Source organism: Sus scrofa, chromosome 10, assembly GCF_000003025.6.
Source record: "Sus scrofa isolate TJ Tabasco breed Duroc chromosome 10, Sscrofa11.1, whole genome shotgun sequence".
Classification (NCBI taxonomy): domain Eukaryota; kingdom Metazoa; phylum Chordata; class Mammalia; order Artiodactyla; family Suidae; genus Sus; species Sus scrofa.
In genome coordinates, this window is record NC_010452.4 from 44,642,055 (window position 1) to 44,668,104 (window position 26,050).

Consider the following 26,050-nt stretch of genomic DNA (forward strand, 5'->3'; position numbering starts at 1 on the left):
GCTGTGGGCAGCCTTTGGGCAGCCTGGGGGCTTGGGATTGGCAGTTGCACACTGAGGTATATGGAATGATCGGGCACCAGGGACCTGATATATAAACCCAGGGGACTCGACCCAATTTTCTGTGATCATCTATGTGGGAAGTGAATCTGAAAGAGGATGGATGTGTGTCCACGTATTACTGAATCACTTTGTACAACAGAAATTATCACAACCTTGTAAATCAACTCTCCTTCAATAAAAATGTTTGAAAAAAGAAAAAGAAAGTCAAATAGGGTGACATGATGGAGAGTAATCCCACCTTGGTCCTGGAGGTCAGGGCTTCTTCAAGGAGATGAGTTTCGAGGTGAGACCTGAATGGTGTGAAAAGGAAGCAGCCAGGCTGGTGTCAACAGGAAAAGTTCTGAGCAGATGAAGAGCAGGTGCAGAGCCCTGACATAGGCACGTGCTTGGCAGGGTCTGTGGGCAGAAGGGAGGCCAGGGTGGCTGTCACGTGGCAGTGACTGAGCAAAGCAAGGGAACGTGAGGACGGGGATGTGGCCGGGAGCCAGTCCTTGCCAGGCCCTGCACACGATGGTTTTATCAGTTGCCGTGAGAAGCTCTTAGGAGATTGTAAGCAGCAGAGCGAGAGAAGCGAACCTATGCTTTAACAAGACCACTTTGGGTGCTCTGTGGAGCTCAGAAAGCAACCCTACAGGCACTTAGGGGCTTTTGCAAAGAGAGGTCATGAGAGAGGTCATAAAGGCTGGCTGCTAGAGCAGATAGGGCTTGCTAATGGGTTTTTGGTCTGGGTCACAGGAAGGGATCATGACTCTCACTATAGTGTGAAAGACTGCCATGTAGGGGAAGAATCGGTAGTTTTTGTGCAAGCAGGTAAGGTTTCAAGAAGCCCCCTGAAAAGTCATAGGGAAGATTCTTGTTGGCATCTCCTGCAAGAGGCTGAAACTCAGAGGCAAGAATATTTAGGAACACACCTCACAGAAACTGAGAGAAGGGAGTCCAGGAGTAGAAAATACTCATTCCTTCAACACAGGAGAGAAATGAAAGTTTAAGAAGGAAAACCCTTAAGACAGCAAGATAAAGAAAGGCTGGGAGAATAGGACTGGGGAATGGGACAAAAGGGGAGATCGCAAAACAGTGGCAAAAACCAACACTTAATATAACCTTCCTAATCCCCCAGAACCCACCTCACAGTGAATAATTCAGTGACAGTTGTATTAAGGGGAAATATTGAAGCTTTAGGTATAATACATTGACTTCATAGATCCATTCAACTACTGTAGATGATATTTAGCATTTTTTCTTTTTTTTCCTCTGAATTTTTTTTAAATTTATACTTTTTTTTTTTTTTTTTTAAAGTCTGCACCTGTGGCATGTGAAAGTTTCCCTGCGCCAGGGATTTAATCAGAGTTGCAGCTGCAGGCCTACACCACAGCCATAGCAGCACTGGATCTGAGCTGCATCTGCAACTTATGCTGCAGCTTGCGGCAGTGCTAGATCTTCAACCCGCTTAGTGAGGCCAGGGATTGAACCCGCGTCCTCACAGACACTATGTCGGATTCTTAACCTGCTGAGCCACAGTGCAACTCCTTAAAATGTATGCCATTTTAAAGGTTAATTTCTGGAGTTCCCGTCGTGGCGCAGTGGTTAATGAATCCGACTAGGAACCATGAGGTTGCGGGTTTGGTCCCTGCCCTTGCTCAGTGGGTTAACGATCCGGCGTTGCCATGAGCTGTGGTGTAGGTTGCAGACGTGGCTCGGATCCCGCGTTGCTGTGGCTCTGGCATAGGTCGGTGGCTACAGCTCCGATTCGACCCCTAGCCTGGGAACCTCCATATGCCGCGGGAGCGGCCCAAGAAATAGCAACAACAACAACAACAAGACAAAAAAAAAAAAAAAAGGTTAATTTCTATTTACAGTTATTACAAAATATTGGCTGTATTCCTCATGTTGTTCAGTACATCCTTGGGCCTGTGTGTACTTCCCACTCACTCACCCCTATATTGTACCTCCCCCAACCTCTCCCTTCCCACTGGTAGCCACTAGTTGGTTCTCTGTATCTGTGAGTCTGTTTCTTTTTTGTTGTTGTATTCACTAGTTTGTTGCATTTTTTAGATTCTAGGTAAAAGTGCTATCACACAGTATTTGTCTTTCTCTTGTCTGACTTATTTCACTTAGAATAATAATGTCCTCCAAGTCCATCCCTGTTGCTATAAATGGCAAAATTCCATTCTTTTTTATGACTGAGTAGTATTCCATTGCCTATATGTACTACATCTTCTTCATCCATTTATCTGTTGGTGGACACTGAAGTTGCTTCCATACCTTGGCCACTGTAAACAATGCTAGCAGCTTTTCTTTTACAATTAACCATAGAAAGACATTTACTGATACAGAAAGCATTTTACTTTGTTAAATGCAACTTGCAAGTACCAGAAAATTACAGACTGTACCTTTCACGGTCAGATTTCCAATGGAACAGATCCATGGGGGGACAAAAAGGTCAAAGGGCCCCGCAAAACACCCTCTCCTCCTTCCATTCTTCCTAGAATTGTTCAAAGTGACAGCTTTGACTTGGATGAAATTACTGTGGCTTTTCATTAATAACCAACCATACTCAAGTGTATTCTCAAGTCTATCTTATATAGTCCTGGGGGAAAAGGGGGAGGGGCAGTGCAGGAGAGTGAGCCTTTCGGTTCTTATAGTTGGTTGGTTGTAATACATATATATTTTTTTAAATTAACAACTCTCAATAAGCAATGGAATCCTGCTGTATAGCACTGGGAACTATGTCTGGTCACTTGTGATGGAGCATGATCATGTGAGAAAAAAGAATGTATACCTGTATGTGTAACTGGGTCACCTTGCTGTACAGTAGAAAATTGACAGAACGCTGTAAACCAGCGATAAAGGAAAAAATAAAAATCATTATATAAAAAAGAAATTACCACATCTCAAAAAGAAGGTTGTGTAGTCCTTGTAAATTCTTAACTAATGATAAAGCCCACAATATGTTAAAGAAAGAAAAAAAAGACAGCTATTTTTATCAAGGGGAAAAGAGGGGCAAAACTCAGCTGAGTTTTTATAAAATGAAAAGAGAGAGACTGCTTTAAATGAAGATTCTCCCTTCCTCTGCACCTTGATGAGTTGGGGGCAAGTTTGATAACGGGATACTTAGTAGGAAGAAGGAAGTTCAGTAGTGCAATTATTTCGGTTAAATAGTATAGCTTTGGGGCAAAATTACTTTGCTCTTGGTTTTAGTTTTCTCAATCAATAACCAATAGCTCTGTTGGAATTGTCCCATGAAGTTAAAAAAAAAATTATTAGTAACAGCTTCTTTGATGGAAAGAAAACTCACTTGTGGATATGACTATTTTCATTATGTTTTTGTTTTGGGGTGGATTTTTTTTTTTTTTTTTTTTGCTATGACATTTGAAATTGTTTCCTATTTTTACTTCTTGAGAAAAGGACATGTTTGGCTGTTATTTACCAAAAACACATGTGAGGCTGAGAGTCTAAACGCACGCCAGAGATTTGTTTTGCTATTATGATTCACTGTCTGGTTAATGCATGCTATAATTGTCCATATTTATACACATATCATGGCCTTTTGTAATCAAGGATGATACTCTGGATAGCATACGTTCTTAAACTGGGGTGTGAGCAAAGGAATTTTTTTTACCATCCCTGCCCGTTTAGGTAAACAGTCTGAACTTTGGAGGCTGGAGTGACCGTTTGAAATACGTGACCTCCAAAATTCTGCATTTTTTTCTTTTGTCTCCTGGCAACAAAACATATTTATAATTTGGCCACCACTTCCTCATCTCGAAAGGTCTGCTGCTGTTTTAAAGTTTAAAACAACATTTGGGCACGTTGTCCCGAATGAGGATATTGGTGTCCTTTTCTGTGTGCAGAGACAGACAATAACAATTCTGAATACAAATACAACAATGAAAACAGAACCCTTCTCTTGGCAGAGTAACGAGCATGCAACTTTAGTTTTAAAAATAGCCCTCGAGGAGTTCTCTCCTTATAATGTCATTTTCATTAAGCTCTTTTTCACAGTTTCTTTGCCAAAGGACATGGAGGTCAAGTTGGGGGTGCGGTTAGAAGGGGGTTGGAAGCAAGTTTAAGGCAAAGCTTCAGGAGGGTGCATGCCAGTGGGGACTGCAGAAACCTCAGGTCTTTCCATCTGAAATTGGCGGTCCCTGTGGGCTGCTCCTGTAGAGAATCACGGAATAACCGGGCTCTTGGCTGAGCTCCCACTGGCTGCTTCTGAGATCCTGCAAAGTCAGAGTTCTCCTCTCTCTCCGCTTTGCCTCTCCAGCCCCACCTCCCACTTTGAGGCAACCTGGACTGGGTCTTGATATGATTAGCATTTCACAGCTTGTCCTCTGGGGTTATAATTTCAAGTACTTCACATCAAAGTTGTTGGCATGAAGGGCACCTTCAAGTGAGTCAGACTCAGCACTCCTGCCGTATTGAGCTGGATAATTCTTTGTTTTGCGGGGGGGGGGGGGAGGCAGACCACATTGGAGCATCCTTGGCTTCTACTTCCAGGTGGCAGCAAACTACCCATCCCTCCCCCTGCGGCAATCACAAATGTCCCTAGTCATTGCTCAATATCCCCTGGGGGGGGGCGGGAATCACCCCCAATTGAGAACCATTGAGTCGCTGCAAGGAAAACTCATCTTTCTTTGGCATCTCTGATACAGGCTAGATGTTTGTGTCATCCTAATAATTATCTTTTGGAGTCTTACCTCCTTTTTACAGTCTGGGAACCTGAGGGGTGACAAGGATAGTGTTGTTTTTCGGTTTTGTTTTATTTTTGTTGTTGTCGTTCCAGCTTTATTTTCCAGTTCTCGACAATGAAAACACATTGTAACTGGAGAAATGGTTCTTAGTTACTCCCAGAAATTTGTACCTCAACTATCCCCACGCCTATTTTTCTTTTTTCGGCTTTTTAGGGCTGCACCCGCAGCAGATGGAGGTTTCCAGGCTAGGGGTTGAATCAGAGCTGCCGCTGCAGGCCTGCACCACAGTAACAGCAATGCGGGATCTGAGCTGCATCTGCAACCTACACCACAACTCACAGCAATGCTGGCTCCTTAACCCACTGATCGAGGTCAGGGATCAAACCCACGTCCTCATGGATACTAGTTGATTTTGCAACCCACTGAGCCACAATGGGAACTCCCTGGTTTTCATTCTTAATAGTATATTTATCATCGACACCTACACGTCTTCCTGAACGTCTCTTCTTCAACTGTTCTTTTTAGCCTCTTCCCAGAGATCTCAAGAAAATATCCCTCAATCCTATTTTGAAAGCAAGAAAAAAGTGCTAGTGGATATGTGAAAAGAATGATATACCTGGAGCAAGAAAATATGGTTTTGGAGACTATTGGAGAGTTTTTTAATAAGCACTTGGAAAGGCATTGAAATCCCTGGGTGGTCCATTCAGAATTCCATCCGCATCCTTCTCCTATTCAGTGGATTTTGCCTAAAATCCATATTGGTTAAGCATTTTTAAAATTTAAGTGGCATAAATTAATGTGGGCCTGGACTTGGATAACTAGCTATCATATATGACATTGTCAGAAAAGAAACGATGTTTCAAATTGAAAGCTGGTGTCTGAGTATAATTTTCAGGCTCTTTCTCTCAAATAGAGAATAAATATGTGCTAAATTAAAGACTTTTTTAAAGTAGTTCCCTTCCAGGCTCAGCAGAAACGAAACTGACTAGTATCCATGAGGATGCATGTTCGATCCCTGGCCTCGCTCAGTGGCTTAAGAATCCAGCATTGCCATAGTAGCAGAGTTCCCGTCATGGCGCAGTGGTTAACGAATCCGACTAGGAACCATGAGGTTGCGGGTTCAGTCCCTGCCCTTGCTCAGTGGGTTAACGATCCGGCGTTGCCGTGAGCTGTGGTGTAGGTTGCAGACGTGGCTCGGATCCCACGTTGCTGTGGCTCTGGTGTAGGCCGGTGGCTACAGCTCCGATTCTACCCCTAGCCTGGGAACCTCCATATGCTGTGGGAGCGGCCCTAGAAAAGGCAAAAAGACAAAAAAAAAAAAAAAAAAAAAAAAAAGAATCCAGCATTGCCGTGAGCTGTGGTGTGGGTCACAGACGCAGCTTGGATCTGGCATTGCTGTGGCTGTGGTGCAGGCTGGCAGCTATGGCTCTGATTCAACCTCTAGCCTGGAACTTCTGTGTGCCATGGGTGCGGCCCTAAAAAGACCAAAAAAAAAAAATTTAATTCATTGAGAGAACCAGCAGGATGGTAAAGCCTTCTAAAAAGAATATGGGAGGAAATTCCCACTGTGGCTCAGCAGTAGCAAACCCAACTAGAATCCATGAGGATGCAGGTTTGATCCCTGGCTTCACTCAGTGGGTTAAGTATCCTGTGTTGTCATGACCTATGTCATAGACCTGTAGCTGCAGCTCCAGTTTGACCCCTAACCTGGAAAATTCCATATGGTGAACATGCAGCCCTTAAATTAAAAAAAAAAAAAAAAGCAAAAAAGATTATGGGAGAATTATCATTTTGTCCAGATATATGCCCAGGGGTGGGATTGCTGGATCATACGGTTTTCTGAGGTACCTTCATACTGTTTTCCATAGTGGTTGCACCAATTTACATTCCCACCAACAGTATAGAAGGGTTCCCTTTTCTCCATACCCTCTCCAGCATTTGTTATTTGTAGACTTATTAGTGATGGCCATTCTGACCAGTGTGAGGTGGTACTTCATTGTTGTTTTGATTGCATTTCTCTGTTAGTGATGTTGAGCATCTTTTCATGTGCCTTGTGGCTCTCCATGTGTCTTCTTTGGAGAAATGTCTATTTTGGTCTTTTGTCTACTTTTTGATGGGGCTGTTTTTGTTGTCATTGTTGAGTTGTATGAGTTGTTTGTATATTTTGGAGATTAGACCCTTAAACCAACTATAATTTAAAAAAAAGAAGATTATGGGAGAAACATATGTATAGCTATGGAAAGAAGAAATACTAGGCTAAGATTGCTAAATTAGATACAAAACTGGTTAATGTACTACAGAGCAATAAAATCATAATTTGGGGAGGTTATCTTTTCTGCAAGACAGAAATGATTAGCGTTTCTGCTGCACAAAATCATTTGCATTTCTTTTTAGCATTTTCAATATAGTTGATTTACAGTGTTGTACCAGTCATACATATATATACATTCTTTTTCTCATATTGTCTTCTATCATGTTCTATCACAAGTGATGGGATATAGTTTCCTGTGCTATACAGTAGGGTCTCATTGCTTATCATTTGCATTTCTATCAGTTTTCTACAAATTAATATCTGCCCTTACAGAGACATAAAATATCCTAATCCACAGCAATTACTGAGTTAAACAGAGGAGTCTAATTTCCCTAGAAAGTTAGAAAATCCTTGATTGCCTGTTAGATGCTTAAGAAAACTTTTCTTGAGGTTGGAAAAGTAATACAAGCCTATTGTAGAGTTTTTAAAAATACTAAGCTTTTTAAAAGGAGCAGTTTAAAATGCTCCAAACCACTACCCGGACTTCACTGTAAGTAGCATTTTTATGTTTCTTTACAATGTTTTTCCTAAATGTTTTTGACAGCGGAGTGATTATTGTGGAAAAAAAAAAAATTGGCAGGCTGCTTTCATTCTTTTCCTTACTCTCAAAGATCCTGCCATATCATATGTCATTTTAAGGTCTATATAAGATTGGGCGCTTTTTATATCATGATTCTTTTCACTGTTTTTCCTAATTCATGTCTTTGTCATGAGCTTTTTCAGAATACAAACTAGCATAGACAGCTCAGGGCTTCACAAAGAGTAGAACAGGTCCCTCGCTGTGATCTATTGCAAAATCAACCCTCAGCACAAGGGTTTGAAATTTTTTTAAAAAAGAACGAAAAAGAGAAACTATTAAATTTTTTTTCATTTCAAAATTAAAAACAAAATAGCATAGACAGCAATATAATGCCCAAGGGTGTAGATACAACCTGCTTTAAGAAAAAAAAATACCACGTTCAGGTTTTTGAACATAAGCTACTATTCTCCTTGCTTGGCCTTGCACTCAACCTCTTTTGGCTCCAGAAAAAGAAAAAGAAAGAAAGAAAGGAAGTACGATTCAGGAGTTCCTGTCGTGGCTCAGGAGTTAGTGAACCTGACTAGCATGAGGACGCGGGTTTGATCCCTGGCCTCGCTCAGGGGTTAAGGATTCAGCATTGCTGTGAGCTTTGGTGTAGGTCGCAGATGCAGCCCAGATCCCGAGTGGCTGTGGCTGTGATGTAGGCCAGCAGCTGCAGCTCCGATTGGACCCTTAGTCTGGGCACTTTCAAATGCCTCGGGTGTAGCCCTAAAAAGACCAAAAGACCAAAAGAAAGAAAGAAAAAAAGAAAATATCATTCATGGAGTTGCCCTCTCTCCCCATTAACCTTCCAAATGTTCTCCTATCCAGATGGAACCACTCTTCTGTAGTATTTGTTACTTGCTTTCATGTTTATGTTCATCCTTGTAACACCTACATAAAGTATATATTTTTGCGTAGTTTCAAACTGCAGAACCTATCATATCACAGGTTCTAAGGAATTAGGGTTCTGCAGCTTGCCTTTTTCTAGCAACCTTATGTCTATGGAGAGTTATCCACGTAGTTACTTAGAATTCATTCACTTTTAGTGCTGAATGGTGTCTCCACCTTTGTTTATCCACTTTCCTGTTGCTGTGCCTTGAGGTTGGTTTTTATCACCCCTGTGTTGCTAGGAACACCCTGTGCACACATGACTGTGTGGGGGTTTCTCTGGGTCCCTATAGAGGAACGAAGCGCCAGTTGATAGGCATGCGTATCTACCACTGCACTGCATTTTGTTTAATTTTTTTGAAATTTTATCAAAGCATAGTTGTTTTACAATGTTGTGTTAGTTTCGGGTGTACAGGAATGTGATTCATTTATACATATACACATATCCATTCTTTTTCAGATTCTTTTCCCTTATAGGTTATTACGGAAGATTGAGTAGAGTTCCTTGTGCTATACAGTCGGTCCTTGTTAGTTATGTATTTTATACATTGCAGTGTGTATGTGTTAATCCCAAACTCCTAATTCATCCCTATGCCCTTCCCCTTTGGAAACCATAAATTTGTTTTCAAAGACTGGGAGTTTGTTTCTGTCTTGTAAATAAGTTCATTTGTATCGTTTTTTAGATTCCATGTATAAGTGATATCATAAGCCTTTCTCTATCTGACTTACTTCACTTAGTGTGAGAATCTCTAGGTGTTTCCATGTTGCTACACATGGCATTATTTCATTCTTTTTTATGGCAGAGTAGTATTCCATTGTGTGTGTGTATCACATATTCTTAATCCATTCCTCTGTCAATGACGTTTAGGTTGTTTTTATGTTTGAGCTATTGTAAATAGTGCTGCAGTGAACACTGAGGTACAAGCATCTTTTCTTTTTTTTTTTTTCCTGTCTTTTTTAGGGCTGCACCTGCAGCATATGGAAGTTCCCAGGCTAGGGGTCTAATCAGAACTGTAGCCACCAGTTATGCCAAAGCCACAGCAACGCTGGATCCGAGCTGCATCTGGTATCTACACCACAGCTCATGGCAACACTGGATCCTTAACCCTCTGAGCAAGGCCAGGGGACGAACCCGCAACCTCATGGTTCCTAGTCGGATTCATTAACCACTGAGCCACGACGGGCACTCAGCCAGTATCTTTTCAAATTATGGCTTTGTCTGGATAGCTGCCCTGGAGTGGGATTGCTGGATCATGTGGTAATTCTATACTTTGTTTTTTAAGGAACCTCCATAGTGGTTGCACTAATTAACATGCCCATCAAGATTATAAGAGGCTCCCTTTTCTCCACGTCCTCTCCAGCACTTGTTATTTGCGGCATTTATTAATGATGGCCATTCTGACTGGTGTGAGGTAAACCTCATTGCAGTCGCCACATTCTGCTAAGTCTCGTACATGACTGTGCCCACTTATACTCCCACCTGCAACGCATGGGAGTCTGGTTGCTCTGCACCAGATATTAACACACCTTCTCTGTGCAGGACCGAAGAGGAAAGATTTAAGCCTTGATGTGACACACAGTCTCTGTCACAGCCATTCAACTCTGCTGTTGTAGCATGGAAACAGCCTTGGACAGTTCCTAAGTGAAGGAGCCTGACGATATTCGAATAACCTTTATTCAAGGACACTGAAATTTGAACTTTGTCATTTTCATGTGCCACAAAACAATTCTTTTGATTGTTTTCAATGATTTAAAAATAGAGAACACAGTCTTGCAGGTTATACAAAACAGATGGCTGGAGAGATTTGGGACCAGGTCACAGTTGGCCATCCTTTGCTTGACATCCTCTTCCAGATCTGGAATTTTCAGAAACCGTAATCTACTAGGTGTGAAATGGTAAATTGTGTATTTACTTCGTGCTCCTGATTATTAGTGAAGTCAAGCATTTGACCATGTTTATTGGCCACTAGACTTTTCTGTTCCATGATTTATCTCTTCATGGTTCCCCTTTTTTTTTTTTTTTTAAGATTTCATTTATCGACTTAGGAGTTCTTTTCTATTTTCTGGCTGGGCATCCTTTATTTGTATGCTTTGCAAGTCTCAGAGTGTTGTCCATTTCCCTTTTGCAAAGTATCTTTTGATGCAGTGTTTTCCAGTGAAAATTAGATGTAGCCAAATCATACTTATTTGACGGTGAAAACCCATGTTTATTTTTCATACGCTTTGAGAAGGTGGAAGGAAGCTACCACTTTCCTGGATGGGGGAAGAGGAAGATGAGGAAGTATTTCTTGATTGGGTGGAAGTGGAAGAATGTCCCTCACTTTGACACCAGGCTCTTTTTCAGTCCAGTCATTTTCTTGAAGGCGAACAGTGTTGCAATCTGCAGTTCTCTGGTGAAAACGCTGTGTTTAGTGGAGGTCAGTGCTGGCCAAAGACGGGCATCTGATACTCATGAAATGTTAACTTGGCTTTCCCAGCAAGTTGGCGGGCATCTCACTTCCAAGCCAGCTGACGTCATTCAGAGTAGAAAAAGACCCTCCCACACGGCCTTGGTAATTGACTCTGATGGGCTCCTCTGCCAGCCTAAGTGGTTCTGGAACAGAGAGAACTGTTGTCATCTGAAGAACTTTCGAAAGTCACGCCAGCCCAGACCGCACCTCCCCCGCCCCCCACTACACACAGACACTCAAGCCAGCAGGGAAAGAAAAGCAGTTGAAATGCTGGTCAGCAAAACCCGCCTTGGCTGCCTTAAGCTTTGTTCCTGAGCTCTCGCTCTGTGAAGGCTGTTTTCCTCTGGAGAGAGCTGGAACCGGGCTGTCATGTTTGACAGACGCCTCCTGTCGCCTCAAACTAAGGGCATCCTTCCTGGGGTAAGCTCGTGGGCAGAGAGGCAGACCAGACGCCCGGTGTGGTTGAAAGAAAAGAGGAAGGTACTGAATGGTTAAGGAATGCAAGCTCCCATCACGTCCGCGACTTCACGTTGCTTCCACTTTTCTCCTCTGGCCAGAAAGGTTGTCATTCAGAGCATGCATCCCTAGCCTGATCAGAGAAGGTGGAGCAAGTAAAACTGTAGCTTGGGTTTTCAGCTGTGTCTCACTGAGATCGATTCGGTAGCTGTAGCCTGGGTTTTAAACTCGGTCTCACTGAGATTGATTCGGTAGCTTGGGGGGGAGGGAGAGAGAGGCAGAGAAGTGTGGTGGAAAATGAAAATGCTCTTTCCAGCTGCAGATGGACACTTGTCGCATCGTGGACAGCTTGGCCCCTGAGCTTTTTTGTTTCTGAGGTCTTTCTGTGACAGTCTGCATGATGTGACCTCCTGTGTTGCTGCAAATTAAGATTTAATAACTCTTTGTCACACTGAATTTTTTTTTAATTTCATGAAATACGGACATGAGAGTCTCATGTGGAAAAGACTGAAGCATAAAGCTTTACTTCACGACGATTGGATGTTTGGGTCTTTGGGTTTGGTTTAGAACTTTTAAAGGAAAGATCATATTGTTTGTGCTCTTCCAGGGCAGGCTTTGGAAAGAAAAGTCATAATTCCAGAACCCAGATGTCAATCGTAGTCTATAAAAACCATCAGGTTACGGGTATCTGTGCTAATAGGACAGGAAAATCTCATTTTAGAATCAATAAAGTCCAGCTTGTCTAAAAATTCTTCTCAGGTTACCTCTTTCATTTCCAGTTGTGCCAACCTGCCCTAAATTTAGTTTCACAGAGGGGTAGAAAATGCTTGCCAAGAAATATCTGTGGTTTGGTCCTCATTTGTTCTGTGTCATATCAAATAAAAGTGTGGCACAATCAGTAAATAGTGAGATGCTTTGCTTAATCCATTGGATTTCAGTGAGCTTTTCATTTTATTTTTTTGAAATGTATTTTATTGAACGAGAGTTGATTCACAGTGTTATGTTAATCTCTGCTGTACAGCAAGGTGATTCAGTTATACACATATGTATGTATATACATTCTTTTTCAGATTCTTTTCCATTATGGTTTTATCAGAGGGTATTGAATATAGTTCCCCATGCTTGACAGTAAGACCGTGTGGTTTATCCATTTTATGTGTGTGTGTGCGTGTGAGTGTACATGTGTCATATATGTATGACAATACATTTAAAAATTTCCTCCCCAAATTTAAAAATTCTAAAAAGAAATTTTAGAATGTGCAATTTTCCTGGCTTGTGTTAGCCCCCAGTAGACTTTGTACACCTCAGTGCTATTTCTTTAGGCTCTGAATACACTAATTATAAAGGATTACTGGGTGTTGGATACTTGACGTTTCTAAGGTTTTCAGTTGCCACTCACGTTTAATTTGAAAATTGTTCAGTACCTGTTTGTTTTGAAGGACATCTGGAGGCATCATTTTCCATAAACTTGGCTGCTTTCTAAGAATATTATCAGACACTCAGTAACTGCTCTAGTAGTTTCTGCAAAGAAATTCTATTATGAATCAGAAAAATGTTTAAACCATAACCCAAATTGCCCAGGATCCAAATTGCTACCAATCATTTTGAATATCTTCAGCTGTGAAATTGGGCACAATGTCACAGTTTTTTTTATTGGAATGTCAGGCTGTATGATTCTAGAATAGTTACTTGAATAATTTCTCCTTTAGTTAATTTCAGTTGTCTTAAAGAATTAGAATCTGCACAAGAATGTGTACCCTTTTAAGCTACCTCCTCTTTCGCAATCCTTGATTTTTATATCCTAAAGCCTAGTCACGCATCTTAACTAACACTTGTGTTTGAATCGGGCTGATAAATACATGGATTTTTATTTTATTTATTTATTTATTTATTTTTGGATTTTTATTTTAATGGGTAAGGTTTAAATTAAATCTTTATGGGAGTTCCCATTGTGGCTCAGTGGTAACGAACCCACCTAGTATCCTTGAGGATGCAGGTTCGATCCCTGGCCCCACTTAGTGGGTTAAGGATCTGGTGTTGCTGTGAGCTGTGGTATAGGTTGCAGACGCAGCTCAGATCAGGTGTCACGGTGCCTGGGAACTTCCATATGCCACACGTGTGGCCCTGAAAAAAAATTATTTAAATAATAAATAAATAAAATCTTTATAAAGATTTTATTCTAAAGAATTAAGAGGTATTAACCCAGTTATAAAATAAGTAAGTCACAGGGGTGTAAGGTACAGTATAGGGAATATGGTCAGGATTTTATGGTATGTAATTTATAAAAATATCCAATCACTGTGTTGTGCACCTGAAACTAAGATAACATTTTAAGTCAACTATACCTCAATAAATATTTTATTCTGTTGTCATTTAACACGTTCATCTAGTCATTCTCAAAGTTCTCCAATGATGGAAATTTTTCTTTCAACCTGGACAATAATATAAATGGAGTGAATTTTTTTCAGTACATAAATATATATGTATATTTATGTGTATATATGTGTGTATATACATATGTATTTATGTGTATGTGTTTTATGTATTTATGTATTTATTTATGTGTTTATTTGTGTATATGTGTGTACATACATATGTATTTATGTGTATGTATTTATGTGTTTTATGTATTCATAAAAAGCACACTAGGAAACTATACATTTAATGTGCACTTTGCATTAAAATCAAATGGATACACCAATGAAATTTAGTAGAGGTAATTATTTTTTCATCTCCAAGGGCAAAAAACATATGACTGTGACTAATACGAAGTATGCGTGTTATCTTTTTGTGAATGCTCGTGTTGTTGCATTGTAAGTCTCTTCAGCATAATATCCTTGATGACTGTCATTATGTGTGTGTGTCATTATTCTTAGACAAAGGTGGCCAGTCCCTCTTCCTCCTCTCCTTCCTCCAAAAAAAAAAAAAAAAAAAAAAAAAACCCGAAAAATGATCTCTTAGATTCGTGCAGGTTTTTCCATTTATTTACCTTTGTTACTCATGATTCCAGCTTTTTCTGACCGTGGTTAACGGCTGGTGTTTGAATACAGTGAGACCTGACCTTAAATACTATACCATCCCCTTCATAACTCTGGGATTTGGCAAGCTTTCTCTTCTCTGAGTCTCGGTTTCATTGTTTGTAAAACTAGAAATAACAGTATCTGGGAGTTCCTGTTGCGACTCAGCAGGTTAAGAACCCACCTGAGGATGCAGGTTTGATCCCTGTCCTCGCTCAGTGGGTTAAGGAGCCAGTGTTGCAACCAACTGCAGCATAGGTCACAGATGCGGCTCAGATCCGATGTTGCTGTGGCTGGGATGTAGGACAGCAGCTGCAGCTCTCATTCAGCCCCTAGCCTGGGAATTTCATATGCCACAGGTGCAGCCGTAAAAAGAAAAAGAATGATAATAATAATATCTATGTTCACAGGCATTGGGGAGAATTTAAAAATATGTCAGTTTGGAGTTCCCGTTGTAGCTCAGTGGTTAACGAATCCGACTAGGAACCATGAGGTTGCGGGTTCAGTCCCTGCCCTTGCTCAGTGGGTTAACGATCCGGCGTTGCCGTGAGCTGTGGTGTAGGTTGCAGACACGGCTCGGATCCTGCGTTGCTGTGGCTCTGGCATAGGCCGGTGGCTACAGCTCTGATTCAACCCCTAGCCTGGGAATCTCCATATGCCGCGGGAGCGGCCCAAAGAAATAGCAAAAAGACAAAAATAAATAAATAAATAAATAAAAAGAATGATAATAATAATATCTATGTTCACAGTCATTGGGGAGAATTTAAAAATATGTCAGTTTGGAGTTCCCGTTGTAGCTCAGTGGTTATTGAATCTGACTGGGAACGATGAGGTTGTGGGTTCGATCCCTGGTCTTGCTCAGTGGATTAAGGGTCCAGTGTTGCCGTGAGCTGTGGTGTAGGTCGCAGACACCAGACGCGGCTCAGATCCCGAGTTGCTGTGGCTGTGGTGTAGGCCGGCGGCCACAGCTCTGATTAGACTCCTAGCCTGGGAACCTCCATATGCCTCCGGTGCAGCCCTAAAAAAGACAAAAAAAAAAAAAAAAAAAAAAAAAATCCCAGTGCACCTAGCCTGCTGAGCACGGCACCTGTAGTTCTTAAGGGAACGTACACACCCATCTGCATTTTCTGCAGTGGCTAATAATTAAAGACCTTTGCTCTGAGATGCCAAATTTTGACATCGAGGACAGGCAGCAGGGGAAAGTGTTAAGCTGTTTTCTGTCTGCATGTGGAAGAAAGAAAAATTAAAATACATAACAACTCTGTAAAGTGGGACTCCTGATTGGGTATCTGTGGATCAAGTATCAGAGGGCTGGTAGGGCAGGAAGGAATCAGTATTCCAAAAAGATAGGCAGGTGTTTGCACCTGTGTATAGATGAACATCTTCTAGCATCGGGAGAGTTTCAAAGTGGCCTTCAACTCTCAAATGGTCAAGAACCGTAGCTTCTGAATGGGAATCAGCCCAAGAGAAGAAAAAATATGATGGAGGTTAAATATTCTAAGGTGTCTAGTAATTTCCAAATTTTTACTCTTTCTTTCTCTTTACCTTTATATTGTTAAGCAGTTTAGGGTGGAAACAAAGGATATTGACATGAGCCTGTGTATTTCCATCTATTATAAAACAAGATTCCTACACCATTTCCCAGGTATAATTTGTATTTAAATAAATGTATAATGTTAGAAAGCCTTGGTGGCCGGTCTAGGTACAGAAGGATTCTTCAAAAGAGGCGCAGGGATGCATGCTTTATTACCTGGAGATGCCAGAATGATTGATTTCAACTTGACCCCATAAAACAATCTGTTTGTAGAAAGAAAAATATTCTGCAAGCGCAAAGAGATTTGCAAAGTTATTTTTATTGTTAAAGTCAAAAAAACTTGAAAGAGAGTTTTCCATGTCAAAGTAATTAATTAGAAGTTATTAGTATTAGGAGTTCTCATTGTGGCTTGGTGGGGTAAGGACCTGACGGCTCTGTGAGGACGTGGGTTCAATCCCTGGCCTCACTCAGTGAGTTAAGGATCCTGCGTTGCTACAGCCTTCGGCATTGTTTGCAGATGTGGTTCGGATCCGGTGTTGCAGTGGCCTGGGCATAGGCCTCAGCGGCAGCTCCACTTCTACCCCTTAGCCTGGGAATGTCCATATGCCACAGACGGGCTGTAAAAAGAGGAGGAAAAAAGTTATCAGGGTTAAAAAATAGAAGAAATATCAAAGGAAATGTGTGTAGGAACATTCCAGAATTTCGCTGCTTTTAGTCAAATATTTTTATTCTGGCAAATTATATCCCATTCCTTTTCTACAAGCATATGTATTTTTAGAGTGGTAACTGTAGTGCACAGATTATTCAAGAGTCTGCCTTTTTCGATATTTTGAAATCACTTTTTCGTCACAGAATGATATAGCATGGTGTGGAGTTACCATAGTTTTTCCAAATAGACTGGTCATTTATTGTTAGACTTTTAATTAATTCCATAATTTTGTTTTTAATGGATAAATAAATCTGTCATAACAACTTTGAGCATATGGTTTTATGCTCTGTTAAGTAATTTATTTGAGATAAATTCTCAGACTTGGAATTATTTGGGCAGTGAGTGGGTTTGAATGTTCTTATGTCTCTGTCTATGTCTTTCCATCATTCTTTTCAAAATGATTATACCAGTTGATGATGCCAACATAATATTATTAATATGCTAATTTTGTCATAAGACATCCCATGTTAGGTGTTAATAATTGCCTGAAAATGTAGATAATTACCCAGCATCACTTTAATTTCTGTTTAGTAGATTATTCTACTGAAATTTATCTGAAATTTATATATTCTTTGTAACGCTGTAAATTATTTTATTAGATTTCCTGTGTTTAGATTCCAGCATTAATTTTATTTATTAGGTGGTCAAAGTACCTCTTTAGAGAATAAACTATTAGTTTTCCCCTACTCAGTCTCACCTATCAAAATATTTCCTTTCAGAGTTCCCGTTGTGGCTCGGCAGGTTAAGAACCCAACATAGTGTCCATGACAATGCTGGTTCGATCCCTGGCCTCACTCAGTGGGTTAAGCATCTGGTGTTGCTGTGAGCTGTGATGCATTTCAGATTTGGCGTTGCCATGGCTGTGGCATAGGTCCCAGTGGCAGCTCCATTTCAGCCCCTAGCCTTCCATATACCTCAGGTGCAGCCCTAAAAAGAATTAAAAAAAAAAAAAATCAGAGCTGTCACAGCTCTAAAGGGACCCAGCACCTCATAGCATAGCTTCCTATGTGACTCTCCCTTCCAGTGGGCATTTAGGGCCTGTCTCTCCATCTCCCCTAGGATAGGAGAACTGGAATTTTCCATTCTTTTTCTCGATAAAAGATCTGCCATCATGTCGACCACAATATAATGGGATATCCTTCTTTAAATCCTGATCCAGTTGTATAGCAGTTTTCTTACCTATTCGTGGCATTTTAGGCAACAGGAAAGGAAGAAATCTGGCTTCTGCAATCACATCTAAGATCCTTCTCCTGCAAGCAGCATGTAAAATAGATCTGCCACAGGAGCTCCCACTGTGGTGCAAGGGGATCGTGGCATCTTGGGAGCCCCAGGATGGTTTGATCCCTAGCCCGGCACAGTGGGCTAAGGGGCCGGCGTTGCTGCATCTGTGGCTTAGGTTAGGACTGGGGCTCGGATCTGATTCCTGGCCCGGGAGCTCCATATGTTGCGGGGTAGCTTAAAAAAAAGGGGGGGGGGAGAAAAAAAATAGATCTGCCACAGTCCTCACCCTCTGATGCCAGTGTCCCCTCCCCTCAAAGTGGATTCTCTTCCACCCTGGCAGCCTAATCCTCTTAGTTATCACACAGAGAGAATGGCTTTGATTTGAGAATAGGAGGGGCAGAGCTCACTGCTCCGGAAGGAGAACAAGATTTTATTCCTGATTGTAGCTCTGGTTTCTTTGTTTGGGAGCAGTTGATTAACATCTCTCAGCTTGCTTGATCACCTGTAAAATGAAAGCAATCATTCTTATCTCTCTCTTGCTCTATATGGAAGCCTCTTAAGGCCCTCAGGGGTGATGCAAAATTCTTAAAGCATCTCAGAACAGCTGGTGCTGGTCTTGTCTTTCGTTTGAAGCCCGAGCAGTTGCTTGAAGAATGTACTTTCAGTATCACTAGGCATTCAGTCAAGTCTTTTAACATCGGGTCTTTCTTTTCTGGGGCTTTACATTTTTCTTTTCCTTTTTGAAAATTGTTTATTGAAGGATGCTTGATTTACAGCGTTGTGACAATTTCTGCTGTACATTCTGTCGTTTTTTTCTTTTCGGGCCTCGCCTGTCTTGGCACCAGCATAGGTGTTTCTGCAGCATGAAACCCGATCCTTCCTGCTGGATCCAGGCTCATGTCCATTTTCTTGACTTAGCCGAATAAACTTTAATGTTCACTGAAAACATGTACCTTCCTGGAACCTTTCAAGGCCAAGTTCTACATATGCATGTTCTCTCCTTCCGTCACAGCTCTGCTACCAAGTTGTGAGAATGCACTTTCATGGTGGGCTGTGAAAAATGAATGCTAACCTGGAGTTCCCATCCTGGCCCAGTGGTTAACGAATCTGACTAGGAACCATGAGGTTGCGGGTTCGATCCCTGGCCTTGCTCAGTGGGTTAATGGTCCAGCGTTGCTGTGAGCTGTGGTGTAGGTCCCAGACACGGCTCAGATCCCACGTTGCTGTGGCTGTGGTGTAGGCTGGTGGCTACAGCTCCGATTCGACCCCTAGCCTGGGAACCTCCATAGGCCGAGGGAGCAGCCCAAGAAATGGCAAAAAGTCAAAAAGTCAAAAAAAAAAAAGAATGCTTACTTGAGGTTTGGGCGTTTTTAATTTTTCTATTTTTCATTTGTGGCTGCCAAGCATTGAACCTGAGCAATGGCAGTAACAATGCCAAGTCCTTTACGCTAGGCCACCAGGGAACTCCTGGGTAATTTTTAAAAGACTCGATTATAAGAAGTGGCCTCATAAAACTGAGCCAAGTATTAATAACCTGCATGTGATATGTATTGGGCATACCCAGGTGAAATTAAATGTAGTCTCTATTTTAGGGAAATTATTTATTCGGATAATATAACAAGATAGCATATATATATATACCACTGTGCAAAAATTGAACAATAAACATGACTTTCTAGATTATGGGCAGCACAAATGTTTAGAGAATTCTCAGGGTAAAGGACTGGTTGAAAATGCAGAAGTTATGGAATTCAGTTCATCTTGATAACAAAGAATAGATTGGTCAACCATCTCTTTAATAAGATTTAGTTGAATTATGTAGGTTTTTCAATGTAGCTAGAATGTGGAGGTGATTATGTGGCTGAATTTGAGCTCAGTAAAAGTTTGTATTTTATTTTATTTTATTTTATTTTTTGTCTTTTGTCTTTTTAGAGTCGCACCCATGGCATATGGACGTTCCCAGGCTAGTAGTCGAATCTGAGCCAGCCTCCGCCACAGCCATAGCAACACAGGATCCGAGCTGCATCTGCATCCTGCACCACAGCTCACAGCAACACCGGATCCTTAACCCACTGCGCAAGGAGTCAGGTTCGTTCTCCACTGAGCCACAACGGGAACTCCTGAAAGTCTGAATTTCAAAGAGATCTCCAGGAGTTCCCTAGTGGCACAGTGGCTTAAGGACTCAGTATTGTCCCTGCTGAAGCTCGGGACAGGTTCAATCCCTGGCCTGGGAACTTCCATATGCTGGAGACAAGGCCAAAAAAAAAGTAAATAAAGAGATCTCCAAACTATTCCCTCTGCTTTGTATTTCATATGAAGGGTGGGAATTCACAGGCCATTGTAGAATGTGTGATAGGGGAGTTCCTATCATGGCTCAGCGGTAACGAGCCTGACTAGTATCCATGAGGACACAGGTTCGATCCCTGGTCTCACTCAGGTTAAGAATCCAGTGTTGCTGTGAGCTATGGTGTAGCCGGCAGGTGTAGCTCCGATTTGACCCCTGGTGTGGGAACTTCCACACCCTAAAAAAAAGAAAGAAAGAAAGTGTGATAGGATTCAGAATTCCCATAAGAGCCATCACTTTGCTTCTGCATAACTTTTGAGAGAGGTGATACCATAGCTGGAACAACTCACGGTAGGGACGTTGAAAGGTATTTGTTTAAAGAGACCCAAAAAGACCCGTTGTTATGGAGCTCCGTGTTAATCAGAGATCCTAAGAGACAGTTTGTGTGGATCACAAAGGTTCTTCAATTCTAAGTATCTGCTTTGGGGATGGGAAAACATATATTTGTTTAATTTCTACAGCTGAGGGACAGGACCTGCCTTCTCTGGGACTGTTTTTCATTCTGGCAGCCTAAATCGTGCACTCATAATGCTGGCAAAGTTGAAGACATTATGCTGGGGCACACCCACCAGTCCCCAAAGGGCAAATACAGTACGATCTCCTTTCTGTGAGGTACCTGGCGTCATCGACCTCGCAGAGAGAAAAAGTGTAACAGTGGTTGCCAGGGAAATGGGGGCGGGGGTGAGCGTGTAAGGGGGACGGAGTTTCCGTTTGGGGTGATGAAAAAGTTCCAGAGATGGGTGGTGGTGACAGTTGCCTAACAGTATGAAGGTCCTTAATGCCACTGAACCACGCACTTTAAACTGGCTAAAATGGGTTCCCGCTGTGGTGCAATGGGTTAAGAATCCGGCTACAGCAGCTCAGGTCACTGCAGAGGTGCAGGTTCAATCCCCGGCCCAGCACAGTGGGTTAAAGGATCCGGCGTTGCTGAAGCTGTGGTTAGGATTCAATCCCTGGCCCAGGGAACTCGCATATGCCATGGGTGCGGCCATTAAAAAAAAAAAAAAAAAGAGCTAAAATGGGAACTTTCATGTTGTGTCTCTTTTCCTACAATTTAAAAATGCAATTGGGGGTGTTCCCATTGTGGCTCAGCAGTAAGGAACCTGACTAGTATCCATGAAGATACAGGTTTGATCCTTGGCCTCCCTCAGTGGGTTAAGTGAGGTATGGTGTAGGTTACAGACGCGGTATGGATCTGGCGTTGCTGTGGCTGTGGTGTAGGTCGGCAGCTGCAGCTCCAGTTCCACCCCTAGCCCGGGAACTTCCATATGCCGTGGGTGCGGGCCTTAAAAAAAAAGTTTTTAAAAAAAATGCAATTTTGAGAAGTTCTTTAATCTGCATGTAGGTTGCATGAGGCCAAATCCTCACAGCAGCAGCCCAGTGAAATAGACACATTGTCATTTCTGTTTTAAGGATGAAGAATCTGATCCTTCCTCTGACCTGAGCACAGCTAGGGACGTCACAAGTCTAGGTCCACTCAGGGTACAGTGGCATCACCGGGGATTGTAGCCCAGCAGTCAGCCTGTCTGACTCAAGATAGTGCAGTGATAAAATTAATTTTATAAAACAAAGAAAAAGATCCTTGGGGGACTTGATCTCACACCTGTCTGTGCAAGGCTTCCTCCCCAACCCCTCTGACAATTGTGTTCTTACTGCTCAGGCTTATTGCACCTTTGCTGCCTTCCTTTGGGAATAAGGACTGGAGTTTAGGGGGCTCCTGCTTGATGTTTGAGCCCTGAGTGTCCTATAGCAGGTCAGGCCCCCACACCCAACCTCTCGGTAGTGAACCAGGCCGTATAGGCCTTCCCAGCAGCAAACCCCAAGGCCAGCTGCATCCTCATGAAAATCACCCAACAGGCTCACTACCAAAATAGTCTCAAAAAAAAAATTTTTTTTTTTTTTTTTGCTTTTTAGGGCCACTCCTGAGGCATATGGAGGTTCCCAGGCTAGGAGTCCAATCGGAGCTATAGCTGCTGGCCTCCGCCACAGCCACAGCAACACAAGATCCAAGCTGAGTCTGTGATCTACACCACAGCACATGGCAATGCTGGATCCTTAACCCACTGAGCAAGGCCAGGGATCAAACCGGAAACCTTGCGGTTCCTAGTTGGATTCATTTTCACTGCGCCACGATGGGAACTCCTAGTCTCAAAATTCACTTGAGCTTGGTTGTTTGCACTGTGGCGCAGAGGGTTAAGGTGTTGTCTCTGTAGCAGCTCAGGTTGCTGCTGAGGCTCAAGTTCAATCCCCAGCCCTGTGCAGTGGGTTAAGTATACGGCATTGCCGCAGCTGTGGTGTAGGTCACAGCTGCGGCTGGGATTTGATCCCTGGCCCCAGAACTTCCATATACTGTGAGTGAGCCCCCCACCCCAAAAGAAGACATTTTAAAAATTATTTAACCTTCTCTAAACAAGCCACTTTTAATAAAACGTTTTTTTTTCATCTTCTAGCTTGATCCATTAGAATTTTTTTTTTTTTTTTGTCTTTTTACTATTTCTTCGGGCCGCTCCCCCGGCACGTGGAGGTTCCCAGGCTAGAGGTCAAATCGGAGCTGTAGCCACTGTCCTACCCCAGAGCCACAGCAACGCGGGATCCGAGCCACGTCTGCAACCTACACCACAGCTCACGGCAACGCCGGATCGTTAACCCACTGAGCAAGGGCAGGGACCGAACCCACAACCTCATGGTTCCTAGTCGGATTCGTTAACCACTGCGCCACGACGGGAACTCCCCCATTAGAAATTTTTAACAAGGAGCTGCTTTTTTCCTTATAATTATGTCCCAGCTACTTTTCAGAGGGAAAAAAAAGAGAGAGAGAGAGAGAGAAAGAAAAAAACCAGAGCACAGAATCATTCCCCTAAGGGAATGTACGGAAAAGCCAAGGATATTTTCCTAGAGAATGCATATATACCATTTCTCTCCCCCCCCTTTTTTTTCTTTGCTAAAATCTGTGTTTCTAATTAGATTTCACCTAAGAGGTTTGGGGGTTCATTTTTGTGTTGATTTTGTTTTATATGTTTTGCAGTTAGTGGCTTTCAACCACTAACTATCTATCTATCTCATCTATCCCCTCATCCTGTTGGATTACAGATAAGAAGACAATTCAGTGATAAAATTAATTTTGTAAAGCAAAGAAGAAAGTCGTTGGGGGACTTGGACAGAGTCACAGATCTTTGCTGATTCTGCTACCTTCTGATTGTTGCCTCTTGGGGGGCGGCATGCCCATAGCATGTGCTAGTTCCCGGGCCAGGGGTCGAACCCACACCATGGCAGTGACAAGCCAGATCCTGAAACTGCTGAGCCACCAGGGAGCTCCTGATTGTTGCTTCTTGATGTTTCTTTACCTGTATTTTTTCATTGTGTAAGATGATGAACTTGAAGGCCATGTCAGAAAATCCCAGTGTCTTTCAAAACCTTGCTGGGAACACGTGCCACGTTGTTCTCCCTGTTTCTACCTTTTACATTCTACCACGGAAAAGCAGATGGTCTGTACCAGCTGAGCGAAATCACTTCCAACTCAGCTTTTTTGCATAATTTTCCCCCTGCCCTTAATCCAGAACAAAGGAAACACCGTAATAGGCCAAGATAATGAATTAAATCAAGTTCTTAATTATAGAATCAGGAAGCTGCTTCACATCCTTTGAGGTTCCACACTCACGTAACTTGCAGAGTCGTCTCAAGCCTCCTGTAAGATGTGATCTCTTCCAAGCGTTTGCCTGATCGGTTCAGCAAGAGAAAATGCTGACAGTTTTTACAAACCTTAGAAAAGTAATTACGACATTTAAAATACAAAAATAGATGTACAGCACTTCAGATCCTCTCTCCTCCTGATGCTCTCTCAAGGCCAGTTCAGTTTCTCCTAATAAGGCATTTGCCCTGCTTGCCAGGCTCTGACAGATGATATTTTTACAGGTCTGTTCTTTTGGTGTGTTCAGTGCAATGCCTGAGCCGAACAGGCTCGACTGGCCTTATTCACCGAAGGGGAATTCAGCCTAAGAGGGCATTTTAGCATCCAGGTCAGACCCACTACCCTTCAGTCTTACCCTTAGGAAAGATAATGCCTCTTTATTTGGTATTCATGTTTTCTTTCCAGTGGCATCCGTCCGATTCCAGGGCTCCTCTACGAAGCAGGGAAAAACATGGCATCTGGTGCTGTGAGTTCTGACAACACCGGGAGGACATAATTGCTTTATCACAAGGGACTGTGCAGATAGCACCTGTCACCACTGTATGAAGGCTCTTAGGTTATGGAATTTGGTCAGTGACTAACATTATCATGGAAGTGTCCTGAAACAGAGAACAGTCGGATTGATAAATTGTGAAGGAGAGGAGAAGCCAGTAGCAGTCAACAGATGATAAGCCAGTACATGGCTTAAAAGCATTCCTGGGGTTTCATTTAAAAGAAACTTACTTTGCTCTGCTCCCTGTTCATTGCTTTGGAAGTTACTCTTCACTATACTTGTCATTTTTTTTAAAGTAGGTATTTAATTGTTATATGAATGATAAGGGGATACGTGGGTTTAGTTGCAGACCTGTGTGTGTGTTTCAAGTCTTGCTGAAAGGAACTGTTTTTTCATAGCATTTCATAGCTGCTCTCAAGGGGGAGTCTTTTACATGTAAGATTTAACACACCTCAAAACGATCAGTTAGTATATTGGATTTTCTTTTGAGCAAATGGAGGAACATATACATCCGTATCAATAAAATCTGTGAATGGAATATGAGGGCCTATATGTTATCTCTAGTAAAGTTATGAATTATAACAATATTTTAGGAGTTTCCGTCGTGGTGAAGCAGAAATGAATCTGAGTAGGAACCATGAGGTTTTGAGTTCGGTCTCTGGCCTCGCTCAGTGGGTTAAGGATCCAGCATTGCCATGGGCTGTGGTGTATGTAGGTCACAGATGCGGCTCGGATCTGGCATTGCTGTGGCCCTGGCGTAGGCTGGCAGCTATAGATCTGATTGGACCCCTAGCCTGGAAACGTCCATGTGCCACAGGTGCAGCCCTAAAAAGACAAAAGGCAAAAATAATAATAATACTATTTTAACAAGGTTATCTTCTTAAAAATGTTTTAAGACATTCAGTAGCAGGAAACATGATCTGTTCAATAAAAAAATAATAATGAAAGAAAAATCTTGTGTTTTTTTAGAAAAATATGATCTCTGAACAATAATATGATGTAAATTTTTTTAATTGATGAAAGTTTAGTCGATTTAAGATGTTATGCTGATTTCTGATATACAGCAAAGTGACTTGGTTGTGTGTGTGTGTGTGTGTGTATACACACACATTCTTTATTATTTTCCATCATGGTCTATCCCAAGAAACTGAATAGAGTTCCCTGTGCTACATAGGAGGACCTCATTGCTTATCCGTTGTAAATGGCATAGTTTGCATCTACTAACCCCACACTCCCAGCCCAACCCACTCCTTCCACCCACCCCCTTGGCAACCACAAGTCTGTTCACCATGTCTGTGAGTCTGTTTCTGTTTTGTAGATAGGTTCATTTGTGCCTTTTTTTTTTTTTTTTTTTTGTCTTTTTTGGGCCGCACCCACAGCATATGGAGGTTCCCGGGCTAGGGGTCGAATTGGAGCTATAACCACTGGTCTATGCCACAGCCACAACAATGTGAGATCCAATCTGTGTCTGCAGCCTACACGACAGTTATCATGGCAACACCGGATCCTTAACCCACTGAGTGAGGCCAGGGATTGAACCTGCATCCTCATGGATGCTAATCAGATTTGTTTCCACGAACGGGAAACTCCCTGTGTCATACTGTAGATTCCACATATAAGTGATAT

General features: G+C 42.1%; 1 protein-coding gene across 8 annotated transcripts in view; it reads left to right on the forward strand.

The window, feature by feature from the left end:
• The window catches only part of CACNB2 (calcium voltage-gated channel auxiliary subunit beta 2), a 565,457-nt gene that overhangs the window by 320,101 nt on the left and 219,306 nt on the right, over nt 1–26,050 (forward strand). Inside the window, exon 1 of one of the 8 annotated variants that reach the window (XM_021064818.1) lies at nt 10,787–11,442. The exons of 6 other annotated variants lie outside the window; for them this stretch is intronic. In XM_021064818.1, the coding sequence (XP_020920477.1) occupies nt 11,332–11,442 (111 nt within the window). In that variant the 5' untranslated portion in view covers nt 10,787–11,331. Of the gene's footprint in view, nt 1–10,786; nt 11,443–26,050 lie in introns of those variants that run through there. One more of the 8 variants, XM_021064822.1, reaches the window with a different exon arrangement.